Genomic DNA, 19,339 nt, shown 5'->3' with positions numbered 1-19,339 from the left:
ACAGCGGTGGGGTCTCCTGTTGCCCTACATTCGTGGTGACAACGTTGTTCGAATCAACGCCAATTAAAAACAGTAATTTTGTTGCGAAAGTGCTGCGTAGTGCGTATGTGATATATGCATTACCCGGAACCTGTTGGAAGTGGCCAAAGATAACGGTGTCACAGGAAGTCGGATCTGCTTGGGACTAAAAGTTCTACCTCAGCAGTTTAGTAGTGCACGGAATCTGTTGGCAGAAATAATATTAGCAGGACAGCTTACTAGAAGAAGCTCAAGTGAAACGAAGACTAAAAAGGAAAAAAAATAAAATTTTCTATCTGGGGTATGATCCAAAACCCCGCAATTGGCCATTTGAAATTAATCAGCTGAAAAACTGTGAGGTGAGTGATTTAAAATTAATCAGCTGAAGAACCGTAAAGTGACGGAGATTGTGCCTTAGAAGATGCTTTTGAAGCCTGTTTAAACTTGTGTGATTCAAAAGGAAAAATTAGCCTATCACAATTGTTGATGGTGCAGAGGTCTTCATTCCGTAAAACCATACAAGCCATCCAGTATGTTTTGAGTCCAGGCCTGATAGAAATCAGGCAGGATTAAGATCAAAGTAGGCGACTACTCCAGTATGCATAGGTAAAGCGGCTGAATGGGGGACCCATTGACGAAGAATCCTGTCTAAACACACCGGATACATCGGTAGACGAAAAGTGAATAGACACGAGATTGAGAGTGGCCGCGCTGTCCGAACGGCTTAATACGATCATCAGGTTCTTGGTGAATAGGTGAAACATCGCCGGGGACCTGAAGCGGTCCCTCCTCCCGCTCTGGGATACCATTGATGAGGCCAAAATAGAACATACGGAACTCGTAGCTCGAGGCAAACGAGAAGGAAGTTAGAACCAAAAGGGTGACTGCATCCTAATAGGTGTAGACATACGCCTCCTGGTTCGTGAAGGGCTGCTTTACGGAGCAGATCGAAAAAAATGAGGCAGTCTTCGGAAGACGTGGTTCCAGAGTTCCAGACTAGGATCCAGGTTCCAGAGAAGTGGTGGTTGCGCAAACCCTTGGGTTACCGTAGTAGGGAAAAAGCTAAGAAGACGCCTAGTAAAGAAGAAATCTTCATACTCAAGACGGACGGGTCCATGTTCTCGGAAGTCTTGAAGAAAATGAGAGGCGAAACCCAGCTCAAGGATTTGGGAGCGGATGTGCGGAGCATCAGCTGACTTCCGCCCGTGAAATGATCCTTGAACTCTGAAAGCATGCTAACTACAATATGGTAACCAATAAGGTTCTGGGGATAGAAATGCACTTACTCGGGCACTCACCTCAGAAATGATAAGAGACCTCAGCACTCACCTCAGAGATGATAAGAGATGCACAAGCCATCAATGGCTACGGTATGGTGGTGGCCATATGGAAGACGAGCAGATTCCCGTTTGTCATGTCAACCTTAAACGAAGAATCCGCGGTTGCCTACGTGAACGAAGTGTTCTACTGCAGCTATTACGTTACCCTACGTTGATCTACCGAAAGGTTCACTCAGATGTGCGACTTGGTAACTAAAGAGCTGATGGGCCTGACGCCATTGGAAGTGGCAGGACAACGCTCGGGCTGTGAAGTGGGAAAGTCGTTGTACAAACCAGACGGTCATATAAGTTGCTTCTGAGCTGTTCCAGGAAGTCATGTAGAATAACCTGGATAACTTCCTCTTCCCGGAGTCTTATTGTTGAAGGCTGGGAGATTTATCTGACTGCTAGACACTGCATGCAAGGTGTTGGAAGTACTATCCTCAACAGACTAATGGTGAAGCCCACAGAGTGTGTAAACGGTTTGACAAGTGACCAGCTCGACTTTCGGAAAGGTATGTTCACGCTGGATGCAATTCTTTCCGTCATCAAGATGCTGGAGGCAGCACTCCAGCGCAAAATAAGGGGCATTCGCTTAAGAGTTCATTCGATTGCGCCAGCTGGGACGTTAGCCCTTAAGAGCCTTTACGTACTGGTATCGCTATACAGTAAAGTTCTTTTTTACACGGTTCTACGTACCGTGCAAAAAAAAATCGTGTAAAAAAACCGTGTAAAAAAATCGCGTTATTTGGGAAAGCGACGTAAAAAAAATCGTGTTATTTGGAAAATCGTCGTAAAAAAGAATCGTGTAAAATGAAACCATTTAAAAAACCGTGTTAAAAAAGACTTTACTGTACAAGATTTTGGAAAATTACTTTCAGAATCGAGTACTAGTTCACAACGTGAAGGAGGATCAGGATCAGAAAAGCGTCCTAAAACCTTCTCGGCGTTATGAAATGTCATGTATGACGGAGTGTTTAAGCTCAAGTTTCCTGTAGGGGTTATAATCTCCCAGATGGTCTTGAGGTACGATGCTGGCCTAACAAGCCAGTCGTCGTAGGTTCTCGGCTCGGGAAAGACTGTTGGTGTCAGTAGGATCCTAGTGCTAGCCCCGCAATTGTCCTGTACACTCACAGTCGGCAGCAAAGTCTGTGTATAACAAACAGAAGGTCAGTTCCGAATCGGATGCAGCGCCCAGGCTTTACTTTGCTTTTTAGGAGTTATAATCGTCGGCTCTGCGGACAACATAACGCTAGAGGTCTACGACGATCGATTGGAAAGGTCGAGTTGATTGCCGCGCACTGCATACGAAAGGTCGGAATGGACTGGATGCATTTCAGGAAACTAGAGTTAGCGCATCATTAAATGGAGGTCACGGTCAAGAATAATCGTAAATTAGAGTAACAGGTAGTGGTCAGAGTCAGAGACTGCACCATTACCTCAAAGGGATCTATGGAACTTTTGGGGGTCATGGTTGAATATAGGCTTATGTTCAAAAGCCATGTCAATTAAGTCTGTAAGATGACCTCAACGACTATTGCAGCACTATCTCGAAAGATATCGAATAGCTCAGTGGTGTACGGCAGCAATCGGGAACGTGACAACAAATCATCCTCGATGAGCAGATAGTAGCAACAACAGCAACAACAACAACAATATCGCACGCTTAGTCTTGAGGCTAATAGCGGTCTCGATCAACTAGATTTTAGTTGATAGAATTCGTTATCGATATTGTTTTTGGCACATTTTGTATGTGTAGGAAAAGTACAACGATACACCGTGCCCCAGTGCTGAGTCGAGAAAATTTCCATCTCGAAAAGATCTTCGACTCGATCGGGAATCGAACCCGATATCACAACCGTGTGGGAGAGCTAGCCGACCGACATCGCTAACCACAGAGCCACGGGGACCACACAGATAGTAGCAGGAATGGTTCAATGCCCCGAAGGGTAGATGAACGCACCGACTTATTCCGATGGTATCCAGATTGGCTGGGAGGCAATAATTTTTTGCCATATTTATGGCTGATTGGTATTCGTATTTTTGTAAAAATGTAATGATTAGATAACATAGCCGAACTAAGAATGTGGAATAAAATTTACTTGAAAAACTTTAAATTTTTCAGAGGGAAATTATCATATAGCATTTATTAATTTATTCATGCTCACTTCGTTTTTATTTTGTAAATTATTTTTTATTCATAGAGTAGAAAGCAACAATCTAAACGACGCAGAGGAATTCTAGGACAAAATCAATCTATACTAGAGATGATACAATAAAAGCTCGAATTTCATACAATCTAAAAATAGAAACACCAGATATTGTACCACCTCGAGGAATGGTTTCACGTACAAAAATCCTCGCTCATTCACGAAACAAAAATTTTCCTCTTGACAATGGGTTATTCAAATAGCTAGCATGGAACCAGTTACCAGTTACCTGCTTTCCAGTTCTTAAATTAATACTTGAAAATTGACGATAAAGAAGTTCCGAATTCCAATGTTCTTCACGTTGACCAACCTCGAGAAGCCCTCCGGAAACGTGCCAGCCTGGCTGCAGATTAAATTGGAAGATTAAATGGAATTGGAAATTTTTCGACTGCTGTATTGTGTGCTGCGGCTGCCTGCTAGGACAGGCTCATTGTTAAGAGATAGTCCCAAAGCGACCCGGCCTTTACAGAAATAGTACCTACTACATTTTCCCTCCGTAGTTTCCATCGCAGTCGTTGCAATCGTTGCCGGGAGGCGGAAAATGAGCTGATGAAGCTTAACTTTTTTATCTAGCCTTCCGCTTACTGCTGCTGCCGCTGCTGCTATTATCAATAGATGGAAGAAGAACTGACTGCTGACGGAGTACCGGGGGGTTTGGTGTGTCTTTTATTTGCTTCGGATTGGCGGGATTAAATTCCGAATAAGATTTATTACCTTGTCTTGAAATTAGATCGTTTCAAAAAGGGAGAATGCAGCGAAAGGGCGGGCACAGGACAACCCGCGGCGAACAAAAAGTATGTACACACAGTTCGACGGGAGAAGGAGAACTACTATTTCTTCGGTGCGTTCCAGATTTGCCTCATCTTGCTGGTTCTGACAGGCGAAGGGTCGACCCGATGGTCATTTAAACTTTTCGGCATGGGTTTTTTTGGTTCAAGATTCAGGATGATGATGGGGGATAAAAGAAAGGAAAGGTCAAAATGCTGCTATTTATTACGGCAGTAATATAAAAAATGCTCGGGTAATTAGTAATATTTTTTGAACGACAATTTTCAACTCGTAACGATGGGTTTATAGTTAATGTTTTTTGTAGTTTATTGCGTTAACTGATGCAGCTTTCGCTTATCCACTACCCGAAAAACCGATTACGCTGCAACACTTCAACCGTTATTTTATCTAATCGTCCAGAAAAAAATCGATTTGGTGCAAGGGAAAAAAAAAACAAAAACTAACAACACACAAACTCACCCAATATTTCCACGTGATGCGTTATCTCGCGTGGGTTCATAGTCGCAATCTGGCAGATGTAGTCCCCTGCATCCTGGGCAGCGGCATCCAAAATTTGCAGCGTGTACTCGTTGACCAGCCGCACCCGGGGATCCGGTGTTACCTTTACCGTGCCCGCCGTCAGGATGGCGATACCGCGTTTCCATGCTAGCACGTACGATCCTGCAAGCGAAGCGAAAACCAAACAGACACACAAAAAAAAGTTTTAGAGCTTATTGTCGAAATTAGGACCAACGCGAAATAGAGAAAGTTCGCGTGGTGTGTTATTTTGATGGGCGAACAACTTTGGAGGAGATTAAATTTTTATCACGAAACATTTTTTTTCTTGTACGTAGTCCGTAACATATTTGCATTGGTTTCGAGTGAGATCTTATAATAACAATGGACATTTTTACGATGATGTATTCGACCAGAAAATCAGTGTTTAGCCATGCAGAACGTAATAAAATTTTAAATACCTTGTCGAATAAGCTGCTACACTACCGGGCGAAAATAAGAATTACGGGTAATACGCAAATGCGATAGGGAATTTACTGGATATCGAGTAGGACGCTGAAAATTTTCATCGGGTTACCAATTTATTATTATATTCCACCGGATCTGAAGTACTCTAAAAACATGATTAATTAGTGGTAGATTGAACTATTCAAAGAAAATCTGATTTATTCCTTATGAAGATAAAAAGCAAAGCAAAGCAAAGCCTTGGTGCTACATTCCGATTCGGAACTCGACCTTCTGTTTTATTATATACAGATTTCGCAGCCAACCGTTAGGTGTACAGGACAGTTGCGTGGCTAGCGCTACGATTCTACTGACACTAACAGTCTCTCCCGAGTCGAGACCCGAACCTACGACGATTGGCTTGTTAGGCCACCATCGTACCTTGAGACCAGCTAGAAGATTTCTCATGAAGATACATTCATTATAATGAAAAAAAAAATGAACATTTGAGAAGGGTCCGTAATCGGTTTTTCGACGAAACTTATTCATGGCGCCATAGCAAAAGTGGTGTACGCCCTTCACACACTGAGTAGATTTTTTAAATTGCGAATTTTTAGTACAAATGGAGTCGAGTGGTTGTTTAGGAACGCTTGTGTTTTTAGCGTAATGTAATAATACTTCATCTGTCCAAAACACATAGGGGGAAGTAGGTAAATACGGAGGCTTATGGTTTAATCTGAATAATTTCTCATATATTGCTATTCAGACCGTAGCACAGTGCTCTAAACTCGAAAAACCGTGATCGTTTTAGATTTGACTGTGAAATATTGATTTTATGTACCCAGTGTCTTCAGCAATCTTCGGAGAAATACGGACTCAAAATATGGCTATTTTTAGCAAAAAACTAGAAATAGCGTTACAACAAATAAAAATATCAAACCAATATATTCTACAAAAATGCGAGGTTTAGCAGAATGAACAAAATCTCAGAACATCTTGAATTATTGCGATAATTACAGAAAAAGTTATGGACGAAAAACTAATTTTGAGAAGTGTTCCTCATAAAACTCTATTTTGTCATATCAGACGTACAGATAGAAGATTACAGTGTTCAGCAATTCTTTTCTTAAAGATTTTCCTACAACTTTGCTGAAGAAAGCAAATTGGTATTTTGAGAATTAGAAAAAATTGTTTTTAAATCGAACTACAAGGGGGACTGATCAAATAAGCGAAAACGCCAAAAGAAAGGCCTTGTTATTTCACAGTCAAATCTAAAACGATCACGATTTTTCGAGTTTAGACCACTGTGCGTAGTAGTCCTAAAAATTGAAACTCAAGATCCTTTGTTATCATATTTATCTTTGGTACTAGTGAACTTCTTCCAAGTTTTATGTGTTTTGATTCTTAAAAATTAGACTGCAAATTGCAGGTTTTGATATGGTTGGGAAAGACAGACACTTCGGGTAGGTAAGGTGGACACTACAATGGTAAAGGTACTCATAGAAAAGTTGTAGTATGTAACGTTTCCTTGAGTAGGCGGCATCAATAAATTACATAACGCTAACGTAGAGAGGGTAAACTTTAGCGTTACAATTTGTCACATAGGGGAGAGGGGGAGGTAAGATTAGGATTACGTAACTAAAAATCTCTGGAGAGACTATCCAGAAACGAGCATTTTTATCAAGCAAATTTTTCTACAGCGTTACGTAATTTTTACGGGAGGAGGTGTTGGCGTTACGTTTCATTACATGTGGGGGTGGGGGTCCAAAAATTGGCGTTACGTTATTTATGAACGTCACCTGTTTTATGTGTGATCGTTTTACATTACTCTACGACGTTAGAGTCCACAGTTCGGGAGGACGAGTTAAGATGTCTGCAAATATTCACGATATATATCGTCAGTTGAATTCAATACTGGCACAACTCAAAGTTTTGCAGTTTTGAGTTATTGATGGCAAACGATGCCAAATATTATAAAGTTTCATCTCACAAAGACCCGTTTCAAAATTCACAATATTTCCAGAAATATAAGTAGATATGCCTTTATTGCCCAAATCTAAAATCTTCCTAAAAAGGCAGAAAAATGAGGTTACTATTCTTATAACATGCTTATTACATGCACATAATAGACCCAAACAAGTTCAATAAAAATGGGAAGTTTCAAAATTGAAATTTTTCACGAAAATGAAAAAAGAAATTTTTGACGCAAAATTTTCAACAGCGTTTTTCTCGAAACTATGAATTTTGAGTTGTGCCAGTATTGGATTTAACTGACGATATAGCCTGTTCAAACTGCTAAGTGATCCATATCTACTAACTACTCTTGCGGCTGTACTTGGTAAACAGAGTAGTTGTAGAGCTATCGGTTGTGCTTGTATATTTTCGAAAATTCTTAAAAATCCGTGTATCCATCTGCAAATTTTTCAAATGATCCTAGCTCTCTATAGAACAGTGGAGAACCGCTGGATTCACACTAGGAAATTAATGAAAGAATAATTGAACCCTTTACTATCGGAAACAACTGTAAACACAGAAGTTTTACGAGCTTTTCGATATTTTCCGTGGAATGATAATAACATCAAATAGCGCGTTCCAGAACATATTTTTTGTTTTGTTTACAAATTTGACAAATCTGATCGCCAAAAATCAGCAAAATATTTCTCCAAAGTTTTGACACACTACAAATAAGGAATTCGCATCACTCAACTATAATAACACATTTTAGTTTGAGAAATATTAAAAATGACCATCTTTACCAACATTCCCCTACCTTCTATCCATCTGGTGGTTCTGAATAAATGGATTTGAATTGTTCCTCAGACTTTTGTCTATTACTCTAGCCGGTCTTCCACCATCTTCCTCGTGAATTATTGTTAAGGTTTGCAGGATATTATACACAGTTGAAATCGGAAACTTTTCGCTTTTAAAATTGTTTACCGTGATCGTTTTGCAGAGTTTTATGTACAGTTCATAACAAACTTGCGCAATGCTTCTTGTTTCGATGTCATTTTGAGCATAACGGAGCATGTATTGATGAAACAAAAGATACTGGCATAGAAAGGAGAGGGAGAGAGCGAGCTTACTTTACGTACCAGAGAACCTAAAAAAATATCCAAATTTCTAGTTATCACCAATTGGGATTTGGTATTTATTTATTTGTAATTTTACAACATAAAATTCTAAGGGAAATACGGCTTTTTCAGTCCTAACGGTGTAACAAAACTCTTCTATGTTTTATTTCCGACGTTTCGACGTTTGGATTTGGGCTTCCCCAGGGGATATAAAGTTGTACCGTTTATCGTTCAGCTTGCGAAGCTTAACGATAGGTTGTCATAGCTATCCATAGGTTATCCTTCAAAGTACCATATCAAAAAGCACGATGCGTTGGTGGATTCAATTTGTTTTCACGAGCTTTTATCTCATACCTCTGATGACACCAAGGTGGATTCTAACTTATGTAGATGATCATGTTTTTCAGGCTATTTTCATATTTTCGAACTTTGACTACCCATATGATTTCTGAGCTTACTCAGTCCCTGCTCTTCTGTCTTCTACCTATTTTGTTGTAGTTTTAGCGTGATTTTCAACACACATGCACCCAAAAATAGATGATTGCTCCCTGAACAAAATTCAATTTTGTAACAACCTAGACTGTTAGAACAGTTGGAAGATCATAGAGGAAATAGGTAAACGGTGTGATAACGGTAGCAGAACCAGCAAAAAATTCAGTGAAATTACAATGAGAAAACTATAGTGTTGCAAAAAAAGTAAGCAAACACAAACGAAAACTAATGATACAATTGGAAAAAATGAAGGAAAAATAGTGACAAAACTAATAATTACCTGAATTGGTAAAGAGAAACGCAGAAAAGTCAAAATATATAAAAATAGCGACAATAATCGAATACATGATAATGAGAAAACAGCAGGATTACAGTTCCTTAGAAGAAATAGAAAAGAAATTAAAAAAAAGAGCACAATAAAGAACAGAAAACCACGGAAAACTGTACGCAAACAATGAGATGCTGTGTTCTAATATTGAAACTCAGGCAACAAAACAAAAACTGTGGATGATTATAAGAAAATGGTGGAAATAATGATAAAATGAAAAGAAAATATAAGCGAATAATATGATAGTAATGTAGAAAATCTATAAAATCTATAACGAGCGTCTTAGCAGAGTGATTGAGATCAATCAAAGAAATAGTTATCGGTTTCCGTTATACTCTACTAAATTTTTTGGAAATAAATATTGAAATTCAGTCCGCAAATATATATTTCGACTGTGACGTACAGTCTTCCTCAGTGCTTATGTGGACTGGTAAAGAGCAAAGCGTAAATCCTGTTTTTTTATTTGTAGTAGGTAAAAATGAAAATTTAGCACCCTTAATTGGAGTTAGGTAGGGAATTATGCGGTCGATTGTTTACCGTACCATGTCTGGGGTTTTTGGGAAGCAGATTGAATAGCCATGAGGGGTGATTACCTGCGTCTTTATTGAGAAGCGTGCATGAGTGTTGTTTATAAATTTCTAAACTTTCAGCTACGTCTAATTTCCATAAATTATTAACGGGGCGGAGGAGGTGAATGTTATCCGAAGTTAGTGGATGTTCCTCGTTAAAAATATGTTCAGCCACTTTTGATTTGAAATGGTGTGGTCGGGCATTTGTTGAAACTTTACTTGCTTTGATCACTTCTGCGAAAGGTTATTTGAAACGTATCTCTAGGTTACGTTTAGTTTGTCCAATGTAAACCATGTCACAGTGACTGCATGCAATTTTATAAATTCCAGCTTTGTTCAGGGTATCAATAGGGTCTTTGGTAGACCCTAATTTTGTTTTGAGTTGGGTATTTCTACTAGTGTAGACAATATCCATCCCAAATTTTCTAAATTTTGAACGAAGTGGGCGTGTCAAGTTAACGTCATATTCAACGGCTACCCTTTTCAGATCTTCTGTTATTGGGGTGAGTGTTGTAAAAGATTTCCGAATTTGAGCACGCTTCTTTTTATCAACAATGGCTTGAATGATACTTTCATTGTAGCCATTAAGTTTAGCAATTTCGAAAATATATTCCAGTTCCTTTTGCTTGGCTACCTCACTTAGAGGTAAAGTTTCCATGCGGTGGATCATATGATGGAAGGATGCCATTTTATGCTGGAAGGGATGGTTTGAAGTGTTAGGTATTACCCGTTTTGTATTCGTGGGTTTCCGATAAATTTCAAATTCCAAGTCCGTAGACTTTCTGACTACAACGACGTCCAAGAAAGGGAGTCTGTTGTTAAGTTCTTTTTCAATTGTGAAGTTTATATTTTTATGGGTATTATTAAGGGATATGAAAAAAGTTTCAAGATCCGCCCTTTTCAAAATACAAAAAATATCATCCACATACCTCCACCATCGAATCGGTAAGATGTTCCTCTTCTCTAATGTACTTTCTATATTTGCCATGAAGAGCTCACATAGAAAGGGAGAAAGAGGATTCCCCATTGGTGCCCCTCTAGTCTGTTTGTAAAATTTACCACGAAATGTGAAGTAGTTTTCTTTCATGCAAAGGCGTGAAAGTTTCAACAAACTGTCAACTTTCTTTTTCCAAGTATTATCAAAATATTGGGAAAGAAGCCAGTCCTCTAAAAGGTTTAAGGTTTCATTCACTGGAACGCTAGGAAATAAGGCCGTAACGTCAAATGAAACCATTATCTCATCAGATTGGATGTTACCCGAGGATCTCAAATTTTCAACGAAATCTCCGGTGCTCTTTACTGATCGACTTGGAAACTTATGGGGCATGGCTTGAAATTCTTTTACCAGCCATTTAGCCATTTTTTTGTGTGGAGCCCCTACCGCTGAGATAATTTCTCTCATTTCATTTCCAGGTTTGTGAATTTTGGGGAGACCCTTTATTCTTGGAAGAACTGGATTTGAAACACGAATATTTTGTAACGCATTACCCAAAACGGGTTTGCATTCTTTTATTGTATTTTCTACACGTTTTACCATATCAGCAAGAGGATTGAGTCGCAGTTGCCAATATGGACCTTTATCAATTTTTTGGGTTATTTGTTCATCATAGTCAGACTTGTCCATGATGACGGTTTTGTTCCCCTTATCTGCTTTTAAATAGAAAACAGGTTTTTTACGTAATTCCTCAACTGTCTTTAAATCAGACGAATTTTCATGACGTGGCAGTGTCTTAGTAATTTTTGAAAAAATTTGGCGTACTTCACCAGTTTGTTCTGTGGAAAGTTTACAACTGTCCATCCCAGCTTCTATATCGATGATCGATTGTTCAATATCGGGTCGTGAAGGAATTGCGAAATTTAGGCCCATATTCAGAAGATTTTGCTCGGGTTGTGAAAACTCGTACGAAGACCTATTGACCACAAAGTCGTCAATGAGGTGTACTTTGGCTGTCTTTCTACTACTGTTATTTCGTAGAAGCAGTTGATTTAACTTATATAGTAGAAGCAGTTGATTTAACTTATGATAGTAATGAACAATTGTTTGAAAAAACGATATCAAAGCAAAAAACAAAGCGCAACAACGCACAGAGGTCCAAAAATGAAAAAGTGTATTTTTCCATCCACAGCGTCTTCAACTTTCATCCTACCTTAATGATGTCTTTGGAACAATTGTTTGTATAAATGACCAGCAGAGTCTCAAATTGTCAAAAGTTATGAAAAGTTCAAATAAAACTTACATTTTTGTGTCAGGAGATAGAGGAATAATTTATTTAGCGAGGTTGTAGATAATTTAAAAATATGAAACTTTGCTGAACAAATAAAATTGCTTCATTTTGTACAAAGTATTTTTTAAGAAAGTTACCTAGAATTGAGTTGTTTGTACCTTACTTATGTTAATTGCATTTTACAAGAAAACTTTGTTCAGAGTAATTGTTTGGGCAAGCAAAACATATGTTTTTGCCAAAAACCACACATTTTCAGCACTTTTCTTTATAAAGTTATATTTAACCCTCTAGTGCCCAAATTAAGTTCTAAACGGGTTTCGGTAAAATCACTATGAATCATTATAAACACTTTTTAAGTATTTATTGAAGCTTTTCAGAGGTTTGCCTGAAGCCCGCTAAAAGGCGGCATTGGGCACTAGACAGTAAATTTATTTTTGACTTAGAATACGTCTAACGGTAATACAAACAGGACACCAGTTTAAATACAGGAGTGCAATTTAAAAAACCGAAAACATCACGAGCGTCACGAAAATTGTTCACTTTCAAAGTTTAAAACTCAGTTTCTAGCCGATTCCTTCCATTCTTACAGTAATCGATTGAAAAATCATCAATACTTTTCCTCAAAGTTTACCTCAATCACTACAAAATGTTATAAGTCCCATTTGTCCCAATCCATCAACTTTTTTCCTAGACGTTCTTGAAGTTATCAGAAAATTGGCAGAAATATTCCATAGCTTTGCAAGAAAAAGTCCTGAAGATGTGTGGAAAAAATATGAAAGTGAACGAAAACAGTGGTAAACCAACATATAATCCGAATTTCAAAACGAAAAATACTTCAAATAAAGGGATAGAAGCAGCGAGAAAGTGATATGAAAGCAGTTAAAATAATAAAAACAACAGCGATAATCTGATATTTACAATTAAATATAAAAACAGAGAGGAAAACAGTAGGATAGCAGTCACAAAAAAAAGAAAAAACACAATAGAAAACGGAACGCAAATTAAAACTGTACGCTAACAATGATTTTGATAAAGAAACAGAATGAAAACAGTTGACAGACGATGAGTAACCATTAAGAAACTATTTAGTAAACGATGAAAACAGTAAAAAATAAATAGCGAAATTAAAACAACATCGCACGCTAGCCTGGAGGTCTTATAGCGTTGAGAGAAATCGTTATCGATATTGTTTTTGGCACATTGTGCATGTTGTAGGATAAGTGTAACGATACACCGTGGTCCAGGGCTGAGTCGAGAAAATTTCCAGTTCGAAAAGATCCTCGACCTGATCGGTAACCGAACCCGACATTGCAACCGTGTGTGGGAGAGCTAGCCGACCGACATCGCTTACCACAGAACCACGGAGAAATAGCGAAATTAGTAACACGTTGAAATGAGGAAATTCATGTTATTACCAGAAGAAAACAGTCAAAGCAAAAAATACAATGACAAAGTAATAAGAAACCAGTTAGAAATACTCATGCTACATATAAGAAGAGAAAATAATATAACAGAACAGTGGGAAACCCGCGAATAATCAGAAAATAATTAAGAAACTTAAAAAAAACTGCAAAGTTGTGAAAAAAATAAGAATAATATCCGTTTAGAGCTCTACAAGCTGGTCCCGAGGCACGATGCTGGCCTAACAAGCCAATCGTCGTAGGTTCGAGTCTCGACTCGAGAGAAGACTGTTAGTGTCCGCAATTGTGTATTAATGAAACAGATGGTCGAGTTCCGATTCGGAATGTAGCTCCAAGGCTTTACTTTGCTATTATCAGTTGAGTTTCTGATTTCGCTGTTTGTCGAGTCTTTGAAAAAATGATGCGATATCATGTCAATATTAATACGAAAAAATCAACATTAACAATGAGAGGACAGCAAACATCAAAAAATAGTAAGAAAACAATGAGCAAAAGGGAGAAGAACATTGTTAAAAATGGTGGGGGAACAAAGAGAAGGATGGAAACTAGAAGAACAAATATTGATAAAACATTAGAAAACTCTTCAATTCTAGTGAGGAGATAGTGAGAAAATATTAAAAATTAAACAGTCAATAAAAGAATGAAACGTTTGAAGAAAAAGCGTTTGAAAAAAAGCGAAATAATGGGAGAGAGCAAGTATGAGAGATAGTGAGAGTAAGAATGAGAGTGAAAAAAGTTTAAAATGATATAGAATAAGAGTGAGAAAAGTTGAGAATGATATAGAATAAGAATGAAGAGAAAGAATGAGGGAGATAGTGTGTGTGTGTAAAAAGTGTGAGAAGGATGGAGATAGAGATCACCTCCTAATTGACTCCAATAATCCTCTAAAAATAAATCGCATTTCAAAAATATTTTTTGATCAATATCTCAAAAAAATTCTAACCCATGAGAAATGCGTTTGGTTTGAATTTTAAGGAGTTCGAGCGAGTTCGTTTGCACACCACACCAAAGTCGGCTAATATGGTCCTAAGAAAGGTGTGTCAGATTGTACGCATACTGTAGTGTTGTAAACAACATGGGAAAACGCCAAGAAAATAACATGAAACGTTGTGAGAATACATTGAGAAGTGGCATAGAAAATAATGAGAAGTAATTGAACGATTCGAACCGATATTCAATGCACATATTATTTGAACTATTAAAATCAAGCAAACAGCAATTTTTCCGGGTTGATTTTCGGTCTTTTTGCATTCAAGATGCTTCAGGCTAGAATCGATTTGTCATTATCGCCATTGTCACTAGTTGATGATCCAGCTCTACAGACAGATGGAACTATTTTCATTTCTTTTGCTATTATCTTCCACCCAGAAAGTCTGCTGCTGCATTAGCACTTTTTGCTTCCATCTGTAAATTGGTCACCATTGTCCAGTGGATATGACTCAAAACGTGTTATGGAGCGAAACAAACTGCAACTGCAACTGCTAATGGCTGAAGAGGGGAAAAGGAGGAACATTTTGGCTTGAGGCTGCAATGCATTCAACCGCTTCTACAGACGAAAGATTGACAATGCGTTCAATTTTTTTGTACGACTCCATTGGTACCACCATGGCATCGTTACCCGATGGTTGTCACTTTTTGTTCTTCCCTAGAGGCAAATCGATTCGAATCGTTTGTGCCTCTTGAGGCGTCTATGTAAAACAAAGAATCGATTACCATTGTGAATGTAAATTTATCATGCTTTACATGACGTGCGTTCGATCACACGTTTCGAAAGAAACATCACCGAGAGAATAGAGAAAGTTGTTGTAATACCAGAGCACCAGATACTTTGCTATTGCTTCACTCTCATAATAAATGCAACGGATGAATTCAACCAGAGCTTTTGCACTGTCAGCAAGATACAAATCGTTTCGAGAACCCTTAAATATTCAACCTACTCAACCGAAAGCTATCGACTAATTAGTATCCGGAACGGATTTCCCTTAATTGCACATAATTCCGCCAGCACTCGACCTCGATAGGTTCCCATTTACTGGATACTCTCCGCTAATTACCCACGCAAATGAAACGGAAGCGAAGACAATGAATTGACTGACAGCAACATGGGACGAACAGCGAGCTATCTTGCTGAAAGCATAAACCAGAGCAGCGTACAGCCTTTCATTTATCTATAAAATCGACTGTCGCTTTTATGTCATTTGAAGAAAGAAGTGCATGACAAAACATGAATCAATATCATCGACCAGCGTTTAAGTTGTTTCACATTTTATTCATTCAACGGTTTTTTCTCTCCATGTGAACCTGTTTGATGACATTTGATGGAATTAATTACAAACTCCGTTATGTCCACTCCCCAGTGGAAGTAAATTCTTCCTCATAGTGACACCACCCGACGTAACTGTTACTGTATATGTGATGGGACAAAAGAAAGACACCGACGGCATCGTCGGGCATGCATATTATCATCAAATTGCTTGTTTCCATTTGAGTAATAGGTTTTTAACCGCAGAAACAGACGCTTCGACTCCCATGCGGCTTATTGTCATGTAGGTCGTTGAATGCAATGCACTTTCATAGTGAAGTTGATTTCGTTTCATTTCGAAGAATGTCTTTATCTTTAGTTTAAGACAGCGCGTCTGTGCGGAGGGGGAGAATTGCTTTACCAGGTACGAAAAGAGGAACTTCACTAGAGCGATTAACGAAATCAGACAGCAAAACTACCTGGCTGGAAGGACGCTTCCACATCCTATTCCTTAGACTGAGGTTGTTGTTGGAAGCCTGTGTTCGTGAATACCAACGCGGCTTCTGGGCGGAACGATCTACAATGGACCAGATATACACCTTGAGACAGATCCCTGACAAGTTTCGAGAACACAATTTGAAGACATCTCATCTGCTTATACGTTTTAAGGGGCGTACGATTCAGTGAAACGCTGATATGTGTAACTCTTAACGGTTTCACATCAAACTTCAACTAATTTAATTCCCAATTAAACCTAGGCCAAGACTTAACAACAATTGCGAACATAAGCGTGCTAAAATGTACATAATTGTTTGCCACCACACTCCAAATAATGATAATAATGCTGACGCTGAACGATTGCTCCCTTACTAATAGATTGAAGACTTTCATTACACTTGAAAGACGACTTACAAAGTTTAGTATTGGCCCACATTCCAGCGATGGCTTATCATTCTCGGAAAATCCGACCCAACATCAGGGTTAATGGCCGAATTTGCGTAATTATTCGTCACTGTTCGGGAACATCCCAACCGTTAAACTTCGCTTTTCCCTGTTTCTATATATATCCAATTCCGCTGTTTCCAACAGCAGCACACTAAAACAACAATCAAATCCAATTGCCGCAATGGAAATACTTTCCGGACAAACCTCCTTTTTCTGCCCACCAGCCTCTGCTTCCCGTTATTACTTCCCCCGAGACGGAGCGCGTGTTCAATCAGAATACTTTGGCAACTCAATTCGGCACCAATTAAACTAAATATCGTTTTTATTAAATGAACCCTATTGCAACACCCCTGCGCCAATCTCCGCAGCGGAGATTGGTTCAGAGCAGCGTCCATAAAACTTTTATCAATCCAATTTTACAACTTTGCCGACGGAGAGCGATTTCTCTTCCGATTCCTGGTATGCATTTGTCTTTTTTATGTCAACCATAGCGCGGCAATTGCAGGATGGACGCGTATTTTCCGGTGGCCATGTTTTTATTCGGAAGAAAGTGGCCGGGGGATGGAGTGAGTGACGCATGCCGGTACCGTGTATTACCCAGCCTGCCTCAGCAGCCTGTATCTCGTTGAAACAGTAATAAAATTAGTCTCAACTGAATAAACATTCAGATTATCGTGCTCCCGCGGCACAACCGTTTCGGAACGCTGCAACCTCGCCTCCCGACTGCTTGTCGAATGCGGGGTAAAAACAACCAAACGATCAGCAGCCCCCGAACCGGACTAGTCCCGGCTACTCGGAACTAGGTGATAGGCAAATCGTGCTCCACCGCCAGCGAAACAGCGGAGGTGACGGATGGAGATGCCCTCCGACAGCAGGCAATAACGCTTGTTGTACAACATGTTTTTCACGCTTTTCATGTTGACGGACGGCTTGTCCCCCGAGCTGAGCGCAACTAGCTCTTGTTGGGGTAATTAATGGTTAGTGGACATTACTGTTGAATAAAATATGCCAGCGCCCGGTCAAACTGTTTGTTTTCCAAAGTGATGACGACGCGTTAAAGTGAATATAAATCGATAAAATCTTGTCTATTTTCATGCCAATAGGTACTACGCTTTTTATGGTTGATTAATTCACTTGACCTTCAAAACTCACCTGGGGAGGACACTTCGCACGGTAGCGTGATGGTGTCACCAACGGCAAACTTGAACGCTTCCGACCGGGTGATGAACAGTGGCTCCGCCTTGTTCAGTACCTGACTGGCTGCTTCACCTGAAAAAATAGAGAAAAAAAAACATAATCAATATTGACGAAAGTTTCTCCTTTGCTAGTGATTATAAGTTCCCAAATTCAAATCATTCCAACAGAGTGCGCGGTTGATCGTGATCGGACCTCCCGGGGAGAAAATTTTCTTCTCTCCAGAAAGAACCATTCCAAGATAGAGCAATTCATCTAACAACGTCTAGTACAGAGGAGAAAAAAATTAAGTTACCGTTGTCCAGCTAAAGAAAAAACTCCCAGCAGCACAAATCGCTTGGTGCACACCGTGCCAGAAGTGAAAAAGCAATTCACGCCAAATGAAGTGTGCATTTGCATTTTTTTCTCTCGCACAACTTTCTTACATTCGCTTCTCGTCTTCCGTGCGCAGTGTGATCTATATTCATAATGAATGGTTTCATTTCAAAAGCTCGTCTTGCCGAAAAGGGGCAAAGTGAAAATGCTATAAGAAATAGGAGACGCTCATTTTTCTCAATAGCACACAGCTTTTCCGTGCAATTTCTTCCTATCATTATTTATGAGTTCACAGTTTTAATTGCCATCAGCTGTCTCTTTCATCTGCCCGGCTCTGGCCAAACTGGGGAATATTCATCTTTTCCTTCCCAGTAGCAATAAAAAAAACTTTTCTCTTAGCAGCTTCGAAGGATTTTTTCCTTTTCCCTGCATTTACGGCTGATGTTGCCGACTCAAGAGTGTCTTTCTTCTCAGCCGTCCCGAGAGGCTTGCATCAAAACTTTAGCTGAATGAGAAACACGTTAAAACAGAGATTAATTATGCGATATGGAACAAGTTTCCTGCACATGTTAATTATAAATCAGAGTCCATGATGGCTGTCGGGAGCGATACATTTTCCCATGAAAGAAAGAACAGCGTCAGCAAGATGGAAATGCAATGGGAAAAGTTCAATCATATTGCTGCCATTTAAGGGTGGTGGTGGGACAAGGGGTTTGCGTTCGAAGTGCGGAGATATGTAAACGACGACGTTCGGGCAGCGCAATGAAAATGAAAAATAACCTCTCCCAGTAATGAGCAATAGCAGTTCGCAGCACCGACGGAATAATTTATCAACGTCCAGCACTTGCACTAATGGGCACTACCATTCGACGAACGCTAAAAGGATAAGAATGCTCGGAAGGGGAAGAGTGCGCGGGTTGGTAGCAGAACACGAACTTCAAGGACAACCGAGACAAACTAGGGGTGGCAACGCTGCGAGCCAAAGGAAGAAAATAAAACTAGTGGAGATTGCTGTTAATATTTGCATGAAATGAAATATCTACTTGGCAGCATTTTTCGCCGATCCGCCCGAGGAAGCAGTTTCACACTGGATAGATGGTGAGATTATCTATCACTCGAAGCATCCGCCTCTGCACGCTAAGCGTAGTTGATTAATTAGCTGCCGGGAATTTGCTGTTATCGTGGATTGAATGTTGCCACCGAGGACATTATATTTACGTTATCCATTCATCTAAAATCACCATCATGGTTAACAAATTAGC

General features: G+C 39.4%; 1 protein-coding gene across 3 annotated transcripts in view; it reads right to left on the bottom strand.

Annotated features, from left to right (window-relative positions):
- Positions 1-19,339, bottom strand: part of LOC129732351 (hemicentin-1-like) — a 417,768-nt gene that overhangs the window by 125,998 nt on the left and 272,431 nt on the right. For all 3 annotated transcript variants that reach the window (XM_055693168.1, XM_055693167.1, XM_055693169.1), the window contains 2 exons: positions 17,721-17,837; positions 4,796-4,996 (listed from right to left, as the gene is read on the bottom strand). In XM_055693168.1, the coding sequence (XP_055549143.1) occupies positions 4,796-4,996; positions 17,721-17,837 (318 nt within the window). The remainder of the gene's footprint in view (positions 1-4,795; positions 4,997-17,720; positions 17,838-19,339) is intronic.

Source organism: Wyeomyia smithii, chromosome 3 (genome assembly GCF_029784165.1).
Source record: "Wyeomyia smithii strain HCP4-BCI-WySm-NY-G18 chromosome 3, ASM2978416v1, whole genome shotgun sequence".
NCBI classification, from domain to species: domain Eukaryota; kingdom Metazoa; phylum Arthropoda; class Insecta; order Diptera; family Culicidae; genus Wyeomyia; species Wyeomyia smithii.
The sequence above is the reverse complement of the archived record's forward strand: the minus strand, read 5'-3'. Positions and strand labels throughout refer to the sequence as shown.